This window comes from Zalophus californianus, chromosome 1 (assembly GCF_009762305.2).
Source record: "Zalophus californianus isolate mZalCal1 chromosome 1, mZalCal1.pri.v2, whole genome shotgun sequence".
NCBI lineage: Eukaryota > Metazoa > Chordata > Mammalia > Carnivora > Otariidae > Zalophus > Zalophus californianus.
The window spans coordinates 74,628,363-74,644,839 of record NC_045595.1 but is presented as its reverse complement, the minus strand read 5'-3'; the positions used below and the strand labels follow the sequence as shown (position 1 = coordinate 74,644,839).

General features: G+C 42.6%; 1 protein-coding gene across 1 annotated transcript in view; it reads left to right on the top strand.

The window, feature by feature from the left end:
- Window positions 1–15,939, top strand: part of LOC113916012 (atherin-like) — a 172,169-nt gene extending 156,230 nt beyond the window's left edge. The window contains exons 6-7 of the mRNA XM_027581874.2: window positions 14,652–14,784; window positions 14,889–15,939. Of these exons, the coding sequence (XP_027437675.1) occupies window positions 14,652–14,741 (90 nt within the window). The 3' untranslated portion in view covers window positions 14,742–14,784; window positions 14,889–15,939. The remainder of the gene's footprint in view (window positions 1–14,651; window positions 14,785–14,888) is intronic.
- The last annotated feature ends 538 nt before the right edge of the window (window positions 15,940–16,477 follow it).

Sequence of the window (16,477 nt, the reverse complement as noted above, 5' to 3'; positions counted from 1 at the left end):
GCAGAGACCATGTTTGTCTTATTCTCCAGAGTTGCCAAAGGGGAGCCCAGTTCCTGGCACTAGAGAATTAATAAATAATCAATCAGCTAGTAAATAAACACATTTTTCTCTTTGCCACCCTCAGCCCTTTTTGTTTGAAAACTATCTTGATAGAGAAAATAACAACAAGAGTCGTCAAGCTCCTTCTCTGCTACGAACATTAACTATACTACAGTTAGCCCAACTATCTCTACCCATTTTCCTTTTTGCCTTGAGTTTAAAAGAAAGACTTATGGAAGAAAAAGGTGCTTATGTTTCTTTATGTTTTTCTAAAAAATCTTTGCTTCTTTCTCCGCTTAGCCTTACCCTTTTGTGTGCATCTTTCACATTGCACATTTTTTCTTTCTTCGTACTCACCCTTTGAAAATATAAGCTTGTCAGCAAGCTTTCTCTGAAGCCACTTGGTTAGTGTTATCATTTAAAAATCTATTCCTGTTATGTTTATTTGGATCTTTATGAGAGTATTATTGGAATTTCTCCTCTTAACAATCTCTTACCTCGTTTGAGCCATCTTCCTTCTTAATTTCTCAAGCAATGATGTCATAGTTCTATTTGCTTTGGACTGATGAGGAAAGAACTTACGGTTTCCCAGCATCCTTAGCCTACTGAACGTGGCTGTCACTAGCTATTGGACTGTTTTCCCCAGTTTTATACCTGTCTTTGTTCCTTACCTCAAAAGCCCTTGTGCTGTAGTATATGGGACAGACATTTCACTGTTTCTTCACAGTTTAATGGTGTAGGTCGTGTTTGCCGAATGCCCACTGCATGTCTGTCTGAGTCAGTGTTGCCTATTTTATTATAAGCTCCTAGGAAAAACAAATGTCAAGATGTCTAATATAGTGCAGTTCCTTTGGGCACTTAAATGCTGTATGTATTTGTGTGCGGTGTATGTGTGTAAAGAAAATATTTTGTTTACATGTTTTTAAAGGAAAAGGTCTGAAATAGTTTGGTATTTAGGTAATTCCAAGTCCTTTAAAAATAGTGTAGTATCTGTGAGCCTTGTGCGAGGGAGCAAATCAGCAGGTATGGAGGGTTATGGAATAAACCTCAGAGTAACATACAGTGTGACTCTTTAATATTGTACAAAGTAGAAATTTTACAAAGTAAAAATTAACTGTAAGAGTGTTTACAAACATTGTCATGTCTCTAGGCTGCCTGTATTATCCTTTTTTCAAAGGCCATGAAGAGACAAGGAACCAGGAAACAGGGAAAGAGGGAATATTCTGTGTTAAGTAGTCTAGCAGACAGGAGAGATGCATTTTTCTGTTAGTTTCAGTGCTAGAGAAATTGAAAACTTACATATGAGGGAAGGCCACATGGAGTCTAGACATAATGCTGGAGGCTAGATGATTTTGAGCAAAGAACCCACCCAACACACACACACACACACAGAGAGAGAGAGAGAGAGAGAGGGTCAAGGAACTCAGGATAGCATGAGACCTAATCAAGTTTGTATTTATGATCATGCTTAGATTGAGTAGTGACTGATAACAGTGTAAAATTTGTAAATGTAATGCCTCATTGTACTTAGGTGTTTAAATTTCTTTTTCTATTGCTCTGTGTATTGTTTGACTAAATATAAAGAAAGGTAATTGTTTTAATAAACAGGTCTGTTTTGTGGGGAAAAAAAAAAACAACTTTACCTGAGTGGAATGATGATACTATTTATATCTGTTTTAGTCCATGAAACCATTGTTAAGCCACTATACTGCTCAACTGGCAACTGAATATCTGAATTGTATGCAGTGTTTAGGAAGAAATAAATAGCCTCATTCTATAAAGCCATGGCCTATAAAATGACAGTAAAACTTCATTGTAATTAGCTCTTACACTCTGATTAAGAACATATAAACCTGCCAAAGAATCTTTATCTTGAAATCTGTGGCCTACACATTTCTCTTGTCTGAGCTCAGGGGACAAAGCTTCAATCTCCAAGGAGTCTGGGATTATTCACTGAGTTACTGTCTGCTTCACTTGCAAAAATGGACATTCTCTTTGTTCCTTGCCAGATTCCCAAGGGGACATGAAGAATGACGTCTTTAAAGCTCTGCAGAATATATATAAATAATTGTTTTAATTGAACACTCTCCTTGGGCAGACAAATAGGCCCTATGATTTGACAGGTTCCTTTTCATCTCCATTACCTATGATGGAAATGCATAAATCCCGTTCTAACCAGCTCATATGTTAATATCTTCAACAGGATCCTGATAGATCTGCCAACCTAGATGGATGTGATTTCTAACCAGCTTCACATTCCAGCTGTGTAACAAACTAGAAGGGCAAGGCAGATCCAATTTGGGCTTTTCACTTTGCCAAGCATAGTAATGAATTCATCTCCACTTTCTCCTGTGAGAGCACTGAGAAGAATTTTAAAAGGCTGAAGTGTTTTAAAATGATGACCAGACATGAATTTGAGACATAGTTCAATTACACAAGTTATTATGAGGACACCCACTAAGTGCAGGACATTCTACTGGGTATTCACTAGGGGAAATGTTTCCAAATGCCAACAACGCTCAGTCTCTTCTCTCAAGAAATTTAAAATGTAATCAAGGAGATAAAGGGGGTACATACTTAATGTTAGTAAAAGCAAACTGTGACGAGCCGGAGCATATTACTAAGGGGAGACTAACTCTGATAGAATCAGGCATAAGTGTACAGAAAAGATGATTGGAAGCAAGCCTTGAAGAGTATAAAATTTATCACTGTTTTTATTTCTGCAGTTCCAAAGCTAAGGACCTACCTAGACAGAGGTAAAAATGGCTACCCAGCATTGCCATGTTTTGAATGAATGGCCCTGAATGGGTCGGGTCAGTGCCTGACCCCCAGTTAGTATTCATTTGTCTTTAAACAAGTGAGAAACGTGGGAAGCATGAGAGAAGAAGCTGAAGGAAAGAACTCTGTGAGAGAAGGACTGAGGCTCCCTATGGGTCTTCCAAGAGCGTGGTTAAACGGAGACGCTATGCATGCTTACCATAGACTTTCTGAATAGATTCATCTCAGTGTGGTGCTCATGGAGCCTGGGTGGGAGCTTGAGAGAGAAGGGGAGATATTAGAGCCTTAGATCCTAAAGGGAGACAGGATGTGAAGAATAGGTGAAGGAAATGGGAGTGGGATCAATGAGAGAAAATAGGCAATGAACAAATTTTAACAAATAGAGCGCTATTTTCAGGCCTACATTTAAAGGGAACTTCATATTTTAGGAACTGTCAGTTTTGTTGATTACCTTGGATTCCAAACATTTTATGCAGTTTGTTTTCATAGAAGATAATGCTGAATTCCTGAGTGTTTTACACCTTGACAGTGTTGATATTCTTAAGCCTTGTTTATCCAAACAGTGCCTTGGGATAATTTTGTTTGTCTACCTAAATAGAATAACATTCTTTTCCTGCAGACATCAAACACATTACTGTTTGTGATCATAAAGGCTGTCGGTTTCAGGACTGTCTTGGGAAAAGAAAAAAATTCTAATTTTATATAATTAATCAGAATGTAGGTCACTTCATACAGTAGGTTTTTTGTTTTTACTTTTTTAAGAAACTTAGTTGTTCCTTTGAATTTTACATAATAAAGTCGTTTTTTTCTTGCCCCTTCTCCCTTTGTCAATAAATTAAGACACCGGCATATCAACTTCATCAGTCATTAACAACAACAACAAAAATAACACCAACCTATTGTTTTATATTGACTATATTGATGAAATTAATATAGAGGAAGAACACTTTGCAAGCCAGGAGTTTAGTAGAAACCAGAGCTTCAGGGAAGTTTGCTGGTCAGGAGTCAGGAAACCTGTTTCTTGATTCTGACTTTGCTACATACTTGCAGAGATTGACTAGTGCCTTTCTCTCTGAATCACTGTGTCCATGTTGGTAAAATTTAGGGTTTAAAAGCTTGTTTCATGGTTACAAATAATAACAACAACAGACACTATTGAGCCCTTATTCTGTCAGACACCAAGCTAAGCCCTCTGCTTGTACTGTGCCACTTAATTCAAATGACATCTTCTTTGAGGTAAAATCATTATTACCTGTATTTTCAGTTGAGGGAATTGAAGGCAAAGTGTATTGTGGTCTAACATACTAGGCATTGCACCGAGTGCTTTTCATGTAGTTTAGCTCGTTCTAATTGTGATCCTCACAACAGCCTTACATTCTAGCTCCATTTTAGAAAGAAGGAAATGGAGACTCAGGAAGCAAAGTGATTTGTCCCCCCTCTCCCCAAAAGACCATGGCAAATCCAAGAGAAATATCCAGGTTTCCTGACACCAAGGCTGTTATTCTTCCACGGTACCGTTTACATTGAAACTATTGGAATTCAACTTTTTTCATGTCTGTAATTTTTATGTGTCAGAGAAACCTAGGAATTTGGCAACTTACAAAGCCAAATCTGGCCCATCAATGTGTCTTCTTTGCCTGCAAGGTAATTAAAAAATTTATAGTTGCCAACATTTTAATGTCAGAAAGCTTCCCACAAATAATCTAGATTTCTGGCTTCTTTTGAAAAATGGAAAGATCTGGACTCCTGAGGCCCTGACCCTTCCATGGCAAATGACCCCTGGAGCTGAATGGTGTGCTCTCAAGTTTCACACAGTGCCCACCCAGCTCTCTTCCTTTGTCTGTGTTTCCTCCAAAGTCTTTGTGTTCATAGGAGTTGGTGACTTCTGGAATAAAGATTTCTGCTTCTCCAAAATTAAGGAATTTGAAGGTTTGTTGGATAGCACAGCAAGTTGAGGATCCTCCTTAGGTTCTTCTCACGATAGCCATGCCATAGGAGTGAAAGTCATAGTGGTGTGGTTTCTGTTTTGCAGGGCTTTTCCAGACAGAGCATTTCTTCAGCATAAGTGACATTTCACAATCAGGAAGGCAAGCTGAATCGTAATTGGCTCTGTCACCATTTGGGTTTGATGCTGGCACCTCCTGTGTTTGCCCTGGTTGAATAATCTGTTTGCATCTGAGTAGACCACACACAGACAAATGTGAACTCTGTTTATATGCATTTCCTGCCTGGGAACTTGGTTCCTCTGGGTCACAGCTTTGGAACGATTGATAGGTTGGAAATTTACTGGTATAGATGTGGGTGCAAAAACTCACTTAAACCCATTTTGGAAGCTGACCTGAATAACCTTCTTTGAGCTACAGTGAAAGGGACATTCTCATTGATATCTCCAGTGGATTAGAGCAAATGCAATGAACATCATGTCTGAATATGAGATGTTCAATGTAATCAAGACATTTAGTGTTCGCGTTTTATAGATGAGACAGTTGAAACCCAGAGTTGTCTAAAGTTACATTGGTTGGGGAAGTACCTATTATATATCCTCAGCACCTCTCAGTGATGAGCAGAATTCCCTCTTATTTCCTGGATGTCTCTCAGGCAAGTCAACGAGCTCCATTTCTAGAATTCCTGAGGAAAGACAAATGTACCCATTCTGTTCCCATTTCCTGTGAGCAGCAGTCTGCAAAGGACCAAGGGGGAAGGGATTAAGTTTAGGATCCTAGGTCTGCTCTGGGACCAACTGTAGGGGCTTCCTAGGGCCTCTTTCCCCATTGTGACAATGTGGCAGAATCTTTGCAGTACCGATCTCAGTGACCTGTATATGTAGATTTTTTTTTGGCATTTAAGATCTTGTTCCTAGCCTCCATCTTCAACCAGTGAGTTAGAGGTAGGAGTGAGTCAGGAGTAAATGAGGAAAAGACTGGAAGCCCTCTAGGAAGAGACTCATTGGCACCATCTTTATCCAGGACACTTCTCTGAGATCTGCCCTTGGAAGCCTAATCCAAGTTGGGCAGCTACAAGGTATCTCCTATTACAGTGAGTACCAGAATTTCTTAATAGAAAAGATAGGAATTTTAACTCAATCTTCAGCACTGTACTAGGCATGATGAGACTTACAAAAGGAACATGTGTGAAAAACAGCTTCAGCCTTCAGGGAGTTCATACTGCAGGTCAAGGGCATGCATAAAGATGTTCAGATAGGAGTTTCTAGTCTTCTTTGATGCACTGACCAATCAACGTCATAAAAACACTTCATGATAAATAATCCCTTGTCCATTCCGGATTCATAACACCTGGAAACTGTCAAGGACAAATGCAGTTTTGGGGTAAAGGAAAGGAATTGCTATAAAACTAAGGTGGGAAAATGTTAAACTGCCTTAGACTACAGTAGAGACTAGGTGGGATCAGAATTGACTTCAAATAAGCCACCCTTTAATATTCAGGTACATCAAGGCATTAATGAGGCTACCATGGGGTCATGTTTAATATTATAACTTGCTACAGGTTACATAGCCAGTCAATGAATGCAAAGTTGAGCACAATTTGGGAAAATATGGAATATTTTTAAACGTGACTCCTAAGGAAGTGCTGAAGTATTCCTTCTGTGTGGGTAAAATCTTTGGCAATCTGTTATATCATTTTCATGCTGTAATGGCACTCATGCATGCAAGGAACCCAAGGAGTCAGTAAGCCTAATGGAAATGTGTTACCTTTTTCCCTTCTGCCATGACTCTCTTTCAGTAGACTTGGAGCCTTGAAGGTGACTGTAATTAAGCATTCATCCCATTGGCATTGTACTTCTCACCTGTGAGACAATTGAGTACCGGGCTTTTCCCATAAATAATGTGCAGAATTCATCTGAATGGACCAGATCATCTAGAACTTCACTCTGAGACTTGATAGCTCTGGCGGTTGTATCTATGTATCATGTAAATGATTGTTTCCTGAGTGATTTTATCTGGATGACAGTTCATTTCTGTGTAGATAGGGGCAGAAGTTAGAAGTTAGAGGGAGATCTTGAAAGTACATTGTGTGTGCCTTCGTATTTGGTGCTTAGAAGTCTCTAGTTGTCATTGTGCTTCCTTTCCATGCCCTTCTTGATTCTGACTTCTTTCTGGCCGTTGTGACAGCAATTTATTATTCTGTTTGCAGTTCATTTCTGGACGAATTACCTATTCCTCTGTCCACTTGTCACTGTGGCTTCTTCAAGGTCCCATGTGGTTGGGGGTGGGGTGAGCAAACCAGTCTAGGCTGTGCAAAGGGCTGGACTTTCTATTCAAATTAGAATTATTTTTAGAAAGCTGCTGTAGAATTAAGTTTCCTCAATCAACAGGACTTACGTAAAGCCATATGTTGGTGTGATTTCCTCAGATAAAGCCTTAGAAATGTTCTTTTAGAATCCCTCACTGGTAGACAGCTGCTGTGGGCAGGCCTGTCCCATGGACCAGGAGCTGTGGCCAAGCCTCTGAGGTGCTGAGTGTATGAGGTTTCCAGTGGCCATTCACTCTTGAGGCACTAGACACAACCAGCAAGGACTGAAAGGATATTATAAGGAAATCTCTCAGCAGTCAAGTTGGGGATATGGAGTGATCTGTTTAATCAATACCTTATTTGGATTGTCAGTTGTAAAAGGCTTAGAAAATAATGCAACAGAATACTCAGTTCTGAAATAACACTGAGTGTCATTTCACCTTTCTTTGATTCCGAAGGTCCTTTAGAATCCATGTATCCTGAGAGAGCCAGTTAATAAAGGTTTGAGATCTAAGATGTCTGATAAACCATACTTTATTCCAGTTGGGAAAGTAAATATGTAAGTGGAAAGGGCATAAAGTCCTCCTGACCTAGGAAGGGGATGAGAGCCCGAAGCAAAGGTAGGGGTGTTTGTAGTTAGGGGTGCTAGTTTTTATTACTGTGTGCCTCTGCTAATTGTCCCCTAAACCTTCACTTCTGGAGCATAAGATGGGTCAAGATAGGGCTTCCTTTTTATCTGTTTTGGTCCCTTACTTATTAGTACCCAGTTCTCTGATGCATTTTGAGGTGCTTAATCAGAAGGCTACTGATTTTCAGCAAAGGCCCAGAATTTTCAGGAAAGATCTCCTGGGGATGGACTTGACATTGCTCCGTCTTGCTCATCCAGCTCACTTTGTCTCTGACCGGACTCTCACTCAAAAACAGGCTAAGAGAGCACATCTGATGATGCAGCATCTCCTGTCCTGTGTGGCTAGAGGGCTGAACATGCGCCACAGGACTCTGGTGTCCTGACTTGGTGCCCTGTCTCAGTGCCAGCGCCCAATCTGGGTTTCCAGGCTCATCCTTCAAAGGGTTGAAAATAGCATCACAGTTTCCTTCTCTTAGGAGCTTTCTCACCTTTGACAAGCCTCTGGGACAAATGGACCTGACCTCTGTGGCTTCTTGTCTGTCAGCCCTGATTGAATATTCACTCTGCAGAGCATCATGCCAGACATTGTGGAAAATTATAGAAGAAGGAGGTGATGCACTCCTGGCCTTTGAATGTCTTATCAACTTACAGGAGAGACAGAACCAGCACAAAGCAAAATACATGAAAATTCAAATGTCAGCCAGACACATACTGTTCATTATTTATAAATCCAATTAAAGTAGCCTAGGAACACGTATTTATGTTCATGTATCAATATATACATAAAATTAAAGCATTTGCTGAAATGCCTTGAAGTAACTGGAATTGGAAAAAGATAGTTTTCTTCTGCCTAAGTTTGGTTCTCCAGGAAAAACCCTGAGACAAAGATTTAGAGCAAGTAGTTTATTTGAGAAGTTTCAGAAACACCCCCAAGAGGAAAGGGAAAGGAAGATAAGAGAAAGGCAGCCAAGAAAGGGTGTGTTCCTGAGCCAGCTGCAGATGATGATGGACACTCATGCTGAAGCGTATGGGGAGATAATGGGGAACAGCTAAGAACATGCACCTCACCAGTATCCCCTGGACTGTATCAGCCTTGGGTCGAGGACTCCTCTCAGAATGGGTTATCCATATATTCCTGGCCTGCCAGGCCCAGACAGATAATTTTTGGGGAAAACTCTCATGCAAAGAGATGCAGCTGATGGCAGTTGGAGGTTGGCCTTGGAAAGACCTGAGGGATAAGAGCGGAGTATTGACAGCCTCTGCTACATTTACAGGTATTAATGGGAACAACGGCTTGGAAAGGAGAGGAGAGAGAGGTTTTGCACATTAAGGAAACCACTGTCTATGAAGGCCCGGATTAACAGTGGGTGACATTGAAGCCAGAACCCATAGGCTTTCTCATGTGAGTTCCTCGAAGGAGTGTGGTTCAAGTGAAACAGGGAAGAAGGTACCAGCTGAAGCATACTGAAGATGGAAGGTGGTTTGGAGTCTGAAGATCCAGGTTGTGATGGCTGCTCCAAGTTTGGATACCTGGTGTTCTAGTAGGCATATGTTGGCTGCAGATCATGTTGGGGGCTAGCCACACTGTGGATGATAGACAGTCACTGTATCTGTGGCATGGAGACCTGATTCATCCACAGGGATCAATGTAGAAGAATGAAAGCTGCCTGTGAGTGGAGGTGCTGTGAGTCAACATGGGCTTCTTCAGGTCACCTAGGTTGAAGAGGCAGGTGGTGACCAACAAGCAGTGGGGATTTTATCCCAGGTCGCCTGCCATATTTATAAAGGATAAGACTGGCAGCATTGTTAGGGAAGTGGGGAAAGGGGCGTTCATGGTCAGTACCTCTAAAGTGGTTCTGATATAGTGTCCTCTTGTATTGCATTGCATTGCATTGTACTGCATTGCATTGTATTGTGTTGTGTGTACGTACCTTCTCTGGAGAGCTGGCAGATGGGGACAGTTAAGCTTGTCAAAGGCTGCAGCACTGCAGAGGGCTCTGGTTCATCTGACATAGTTGTTGATGTATTGCTACAGAAGGTCTGCACCCTAGGCTTTAGCAAATGCCCCTGCCAGGACTCCCATGTGTTGATGTTTGTTAATGGAAATGTCCATGTGTTTTACCTGATTTTTAGCTGCCCTGGCAGATGTGCCCAGGAATGAGCTCCCAGAGATTGCGCCTCAGGGGTTAATTACTCTCTGATATATCAAATTATATGATTTGATGTGCTCTATTCCTTTTTTTCTACCCTGTATTGACACACTAGGCAGAGAGGATCTAGAATAGAAGTGCCAGGATATATTAATAATTTATTGATAGCTTTTATGTGGGGGAAAACCCCCATAAGACATGTTCATGTATTCTTATATACACAGTAACATAGCTTGTCCATGGAAGAGGGAGAGGAAGAGTGTATCAGGTTGGATCTTGTCAGGAGATAGAAGCTAAACAAGTTACTTTAACAGAAGGAATTACTATGAAGACTTGTATGGGAGGGAGAAAGTTTTCCTCAGTTCCTTCAGGGTCCCTGCTTCTGCCTGAAAAGCAAACTGACAAGGACAGATTAACAAGAGAAAAGCATATTTATGTAGTAGAAACGTTACGTGACATGGAGCCTTCACAAGGAAATGAAGACCCGCCGCACTGGTTAGAGCTGCGAGTTTCTCAGCGAGGCGGGATGGAGAGCGGGCCTTCGTGGGGGAGTGTGATAGGTCAAGGACTAGGAGGTAAGCATCGTAACCTGGTGGAAACTTAGCAAGGCCCTTGGTTAGGATTCCTCTGGGTGTCCCTTTGTCTTTAGAGATGAGGACGCTCCTTTCCTCCGGGTATTGAGAGGCCACCTCTCCCAGGAGCGCTTTGTGCCCTGTTTCAGGGATGAAACTGAGGAAAGTTGAGGGGGCCAAGGACATAGTGACCCTACTGCTTCTGCTGTTTCCTTAGACTTCAGTTTAAAATATTCAGGAGGCCAAGGTGGCACCTTTTGGGATGGCATTTCTTGAGCCTCATCACTTGTCAACCGGGTGTTGGATAATCTAAGAGGTGCAAAGAGACACTGAGCTTCACAGAGGTCATACGCTGCAGGAAGCTACTGTACCTCGAGGGCCGGGGGAACCAAGGGAAGAAGTTAGGATAATGAAAACTTAAATACTTGGATGATGGGCCTTGCAGAGGGGGAACCCAGACTTCTAAGGAGGGGACACTGGACAGCTAGCTGGGCTGGGAATACAGAGAAATGGCAAAGTGGAAGCAGGTGCTCTGACTGGAACCAGTAGCTGTTGCCAGGGTGGAGTCATGTGATTCGCTGGAATCACGTGTCAGAATAGGAATTCTGGAAGGAGCCATTCCCCCCCCCCCCCCCCCCGCCCCCAGCAGACCCAGCAGGGAGCCTGTGGCCCAGGAGAGATGTGCTTTGCAGCATCCCAGCCCCAGCACTATGAAGCAGGGTGGGTTTGGAGATGAAACACAGTTAGGTTAAAAACTAACACAAAGAGAGAACATAAACATGTGTGTACACACAAAAGAGAAAGAACAAGAGAGAAAGGGAGAGAGTTCATGCACATTTGAGTATGAACTGAGTGAGAACAAGAATGTAGCCAACCTGGGATAAGGAGTGTTGCCACTTGGCTGGAGAAATAATCATAGTAATAGCCTGCACAGAAGAACGTGGTGCAGGGAGGAATAACATTAAGGACCCTTATTTAGTGTGGGGTGGGGTGGTGAGTAAGTTCTAAAGTCAGGGCATTAGGGGAAAATCACATATAAACACTAGAATCACACACTAAGACTCTGAGAGCCTTTTGAAATGAGAAAGCATTTGTATTGCTCATCTTGTGCTTGGTCTGTGACATACATGTGCATCCCGAGTGGAACGCGGGTGGGAAACCCCTCCCCTGTCCCACTCATGTTACTTCTTTCTTCTGCTCTCTCGCCGAGCATGGAGAGAGGCATTCTTCTAAGTTATGAGTATGTGTGCTACAGCTTCCCCTTAAATTATACCAGGTATGTGCTAAGCACTCTCTCTCATATGCTGTTTTATGTGATGATCACATTGACCCTAGAAATGCTATTATTAGGCCTCCTTAACCAAAAAGAGATCAGGAAGGTTGACTCATGTGCTGTGGGCACAGCCAGTGAATGAAAGAACTCAAGTGTATCTTGCTCCAATGCTGTGCTCTATAATTAGCATAGTCCTGCTCCCCGCCTCTGAAGGTTCTGCCCCGACTTTATGTCTAGGGCAAATCATGTCATCTCTAACATCAAACTAAGGGGCCTCTGCAAGGTCTTTAAGGAACAGTTGACCGGCAGTGTCCAATATGGCAGCCACTGGACATGTGTGCTATTTATATTTAAATTAAGTAGAATTAAGTAAAATCTAAAAGTCAGTTCCTCATTGACACATGAATCAGTTCCTCAGGTAGACCCATTTCAAGAGCTCAGGAGCTACTTATGGCTAATGACTACCATCTTAGCACAGAACATTTCCATCCTCACAGAAAGTTCTGGAGTACATTCACAGTGAGTGAGAGCTTGATTCTCAACCTAGTTAACAAACCCAGCTCTGTATCTGACTGGTTGTGCATCCATGGGCAGGTTCCTTAACCTCTCTGTGCCTCAGTTGCCACATCTGTAAAATAGAAATAGTCAAGGTAGCTCCTCACCAGGTTCAGATGAGATTTAAATAAGACACTATTTGTAAAGTTCTTAGGATGATACCTCACACATCATGGATTCTCAATACATGTTACCTAAAGGGGGAAAAGGTCTCTTAGCTCTAACATTATGTGATTTTCTAAAAATTCCACTGTCAGTATTTACCTTCTGACATTTTTTTTTTTTGAGGAAGAGAGGAAGAAGTTTGAAGCAGGGGAAGGAGTATCTTGATAATTGATATTTGGAGTGCTTCATGGAGTCAGGGAATCCTACAATAACTCATAAGACTATTCTATGTGATATTCATTACTATAATTCTTACCATGTACCAGGTTTTGATCTAAGAACTTAACACATACTCCCTCACTGAATCCTCCAAACAGGCTTATGTTCTACTTCTTCCATATCCTCATTTTCAGTACCCTCCACATTTTACCACTTTTCTGGGTAAGTCCTGCAGGAATGGGGAGGAAAGAATAAGATTTACCAGGGGCGCCTGGGTGGCTCAGTCATTAAGTGTCTGCCTTCGGCTAAGGTCATGGTCCCAGGGTCCTGGGATCTAGCCCCACATCGGGCTCCCTGCTCCGCGGGAAGCCTGCTTCTCCCTCTCCAACTCCTCCTGCTTGTGTTCCCTCTCTCACTGTGTCTCTCTGTCAAATAAATAAAATCTTAAAAAAAAAAAAAAGAATAAGATTCTACCCTTATAAAGAGAGTAGAGAAACCAGTAACTGTCAAGGGTATATTATCTCAGGCTAGGTGTTTTGTGTATTTATCTAATTTAATGCAACAGCCCTGATATTTTCCTCATTTTATAGATGTAGAAATAAGCCAAAGAGGTGGTTAAAATTAGCCCAGCATCACACCGCTAGTTCAGGGTAAAAATTGGGAATCTAACATAGGCCTAAATTCAAATTCCACATATTTTTCATAGCATCTTGATGTATATTAATAGGGAAGATAATATTTTTGCATGTTCAAGTATAATACAAGGAAGAAATAAAAGAATATAGGTAAATTGCCATAGGAATTAAGAGGAAGAGGGATTACTCCTAGTCAAGAAGTCATGAGTCTTCTTTGAAGAGGTAGCATCTGAAATAGAGCTTGAAAGTTGGTAATATGTTGGCAGGTGGTATCGGGGGCAGAAAATTCCAGGTAGATGGAGGAGTACAAGGACAGACTCTGGTAGGGTGAGGATACAATGAATAGTTTGCAGAAGGGGCCAAGGATGGGGTTCTGCCTGGGTGGGAAGGACTCTTTTGTCACTGACATTCTTAGAATCACCAGTGCACGCTCATAGTAAAAAGTAGAGTAACTCTTAATTTTATTATTGATTTTAAATCCCCTACAGACAGTGTGCCCTCTTTGTAATGTGTGGCCAGGACAGACCACTTCCACCGGCCCCTGCCATTCGGTATAACACTGGTAACTGGGTGTGTTTGGATAAGTTCCTCTTTCTCTGACTTTCGTGGTAGCACTGCAAGTTCCTATGATACTCAACCTGTGTTCCTCAGTGGTGTGCAGCCTACCCCCATGTTCCAGGGAGATAGGTTCTACGAAGGACAGAGGGGTAGTCCTGGACTTCCCATGAGTTTTAGGAAAGGGGGGGGTCACAAGTGGAACCAGGTGTCTGGCACGCTTCAGGTCTGGAGTTCTCCTGACCCAGGCATAGAAACTTTCTTCAGGATCTGGATGATGCCTTAGAGTCAATGAGCAAGGCTAGATTGAACCAAAGGGCATGGACCACGGGCCTGGAGGAATCTTCTTAGAGATTTATTACTGGGTGGGGAGTTGAGAGTTTGAAGTTGAAGACTGAAATCACTAAAGAGAAGCCCAGGCGGTTGTTGATACCCCTCCTACCCCAACCCCCTGCCCTTTCCCCGACCACCACCCTGGGGCAAAGGAAGATGGAGGACCTCCTGCTAATTTTAAGCTGAACTTTGCTCTCTGTTATGTAGTATTTCAGTGACAGGATCCACTCAGGAGAGTTGGGGCAAAGCTGGCTGAGGTTCTCAAGGAGCTGAGTTTTGAGTTCAGGTGCCCGCGTGGCAATGGAATGATGCTTCCTGACCTTTCAGACCTTTGAGACCGCTGGGCGGTCTTAGACTTCACCTGGAGCCTCCTGTCCAGGATGCGACCACCTAGGGGAATTCCAGGGAAAGGTGGCAGGTAGAGTATCCTTTCTGAGTTTTATTCTCTCTCGTCCTCCCTTCTCTTCTTTCCATGTGTGTTACTCTGTTGTGTCTCCTTCTCCTCAAGATTCATAGACCAGTGATGCAGGGGTATTTATTTTATGTTCTTGTCAACAGAGATATCATGGACTGAAAGGTGATGGGTATCCCAATGAGCTCACTACAAGATCTCAAAGATTCCAAGCCACTGGCTGCTCCCAAGCATAAAGCCACCCTTCTGGAGAGGCGGCAGGAAGGAAGCCTGGAGGAGGTGAGGAAACATCACTCTTCCCTCTGCCCTTGACTCCATCAGCCTTTAGCTGCAGATGGTTGGGCCCAGGCCTGATGGGCTGTTTCCCATGTGTCCTTCCACAGGCTCCACTTTTGGCCAGAGGACAGACCACCTTCTCAGGTCTCTGGGGGAACTGCTGAAGGACAGTGAGGGAGATGTTCCTGGTCCCCAGGACAGAAACACAGCAGCTGGAACCAAGAAGCACCTGGAGTGGGACTCAAGCCAAGCACCCCTTCAGACTGAAGCTCTTTGAGCTGCATGTGGTTCCTGATTGGACTGTTTTTGCTTTGCTGCCACCTGCATAACACTGTTCTGGATGCTTTTGAATTATTGGCTTTCTTTCCTTCCCCCCTCCCCTTGTCTTTTCTTTTTTCTTCTCTTGGCCCTGAGAATTGTAAGAAAAGAATTGCTTTAGGAAAGTATAATTCTGTTGCTGAAATTAGCCTTGTTTATGAACAAATTCTGTCCCTGAGGATTTTCTGAATTGCAATCCCAGGTTACCTGGTAAATGGGGCTGCATGATTTGATTTGTGTAGTACTATTAAAAATACATTTTCTTTCTTTCTTTCTCTTTCTTTTCTTCTTTTCTTCTTTTTTTCTTTCTTTTCTTTTCTTTTCTTTTTTTCTTTTCTTTTTCAAGTTTTGGATCCAGGTAATGGCCTGAGTCCCATTTGCTTAGCTACTGAAGTGATCTCAATGTGGTATCGCTTGGAGTTGAAATATCATCAAACATATATTATACCCGGGGCTCTTGCACGCTATTTGATATATATGTTACACTACAAAGAAACACAAACCTTGTAGGTTGAAATTTAATTCCTGTCTGATCCTGCAGTTAGAATGGTAGAGAAATTATAAATATCAAAAGTGGCTCCAAGCACCCTGAATGAAAGCTAAGCAGCAAGTGGATAGTGCCATTTTCCAAGGCAAAGCAGGAATTGGAGATCAGCTGACCTCGTCAGCAGGGTTGCTCAGGTCTGTCTGTGGATCTGCTCATTTTGGAGGAATCCAAGAACAAGGCCTGCTTCTGTGTTTGGGTTTACGGAAATTGTGGTGTCTGGCTGAATGCTCTGTAACTGTGCCTGCCTTGCAATAAAACACCTTTGGTTGACTCAGCAACAAGGTCTCTGTCAATTTCCTGCACCACTGTGTCCTCAGTGCTTTGTCAGAAAGTCCGGGGTAGACCTTTGGAGTGCTTGACCTGTCGGAGATCGCAGCCAGACGCAGCTTTACTGCTCTTTCAGGAGTGTCTCCAGGGCCATCTCTTGTCTCCACGCGGGGTCCATGTGTGTGTGGTCAACTTCCCTTCCTCATGTTATGGTCAGCTCTAGACCTCTCTAGTTATGGTGTAGCCCAGGTAGGCCAGGGTGCTGCCATCTCGTTCTGGAGCCCCCATGTATTTCTCTGAGACTCTAGGACAAGCTGCACACTCTTAGAACTTTAATTTCCTTACAGCATGGGAATAACGATCCTTCCTGTAGTTATGGTCGTAAGTACCTGTAGAAGGACATCACATGGATGACACTGTACACCTTGTAAACATACTGGGATGTGGTGGCATTCCATAAATGGTGATCCTTCTGTTTGTTAGCAAAGAATTGAAAGAACACTCTAAGTCCTTATGGTTGACTACATAGTTGAATAAGAACCCAGTAGCCTTTGAGTAGCATCT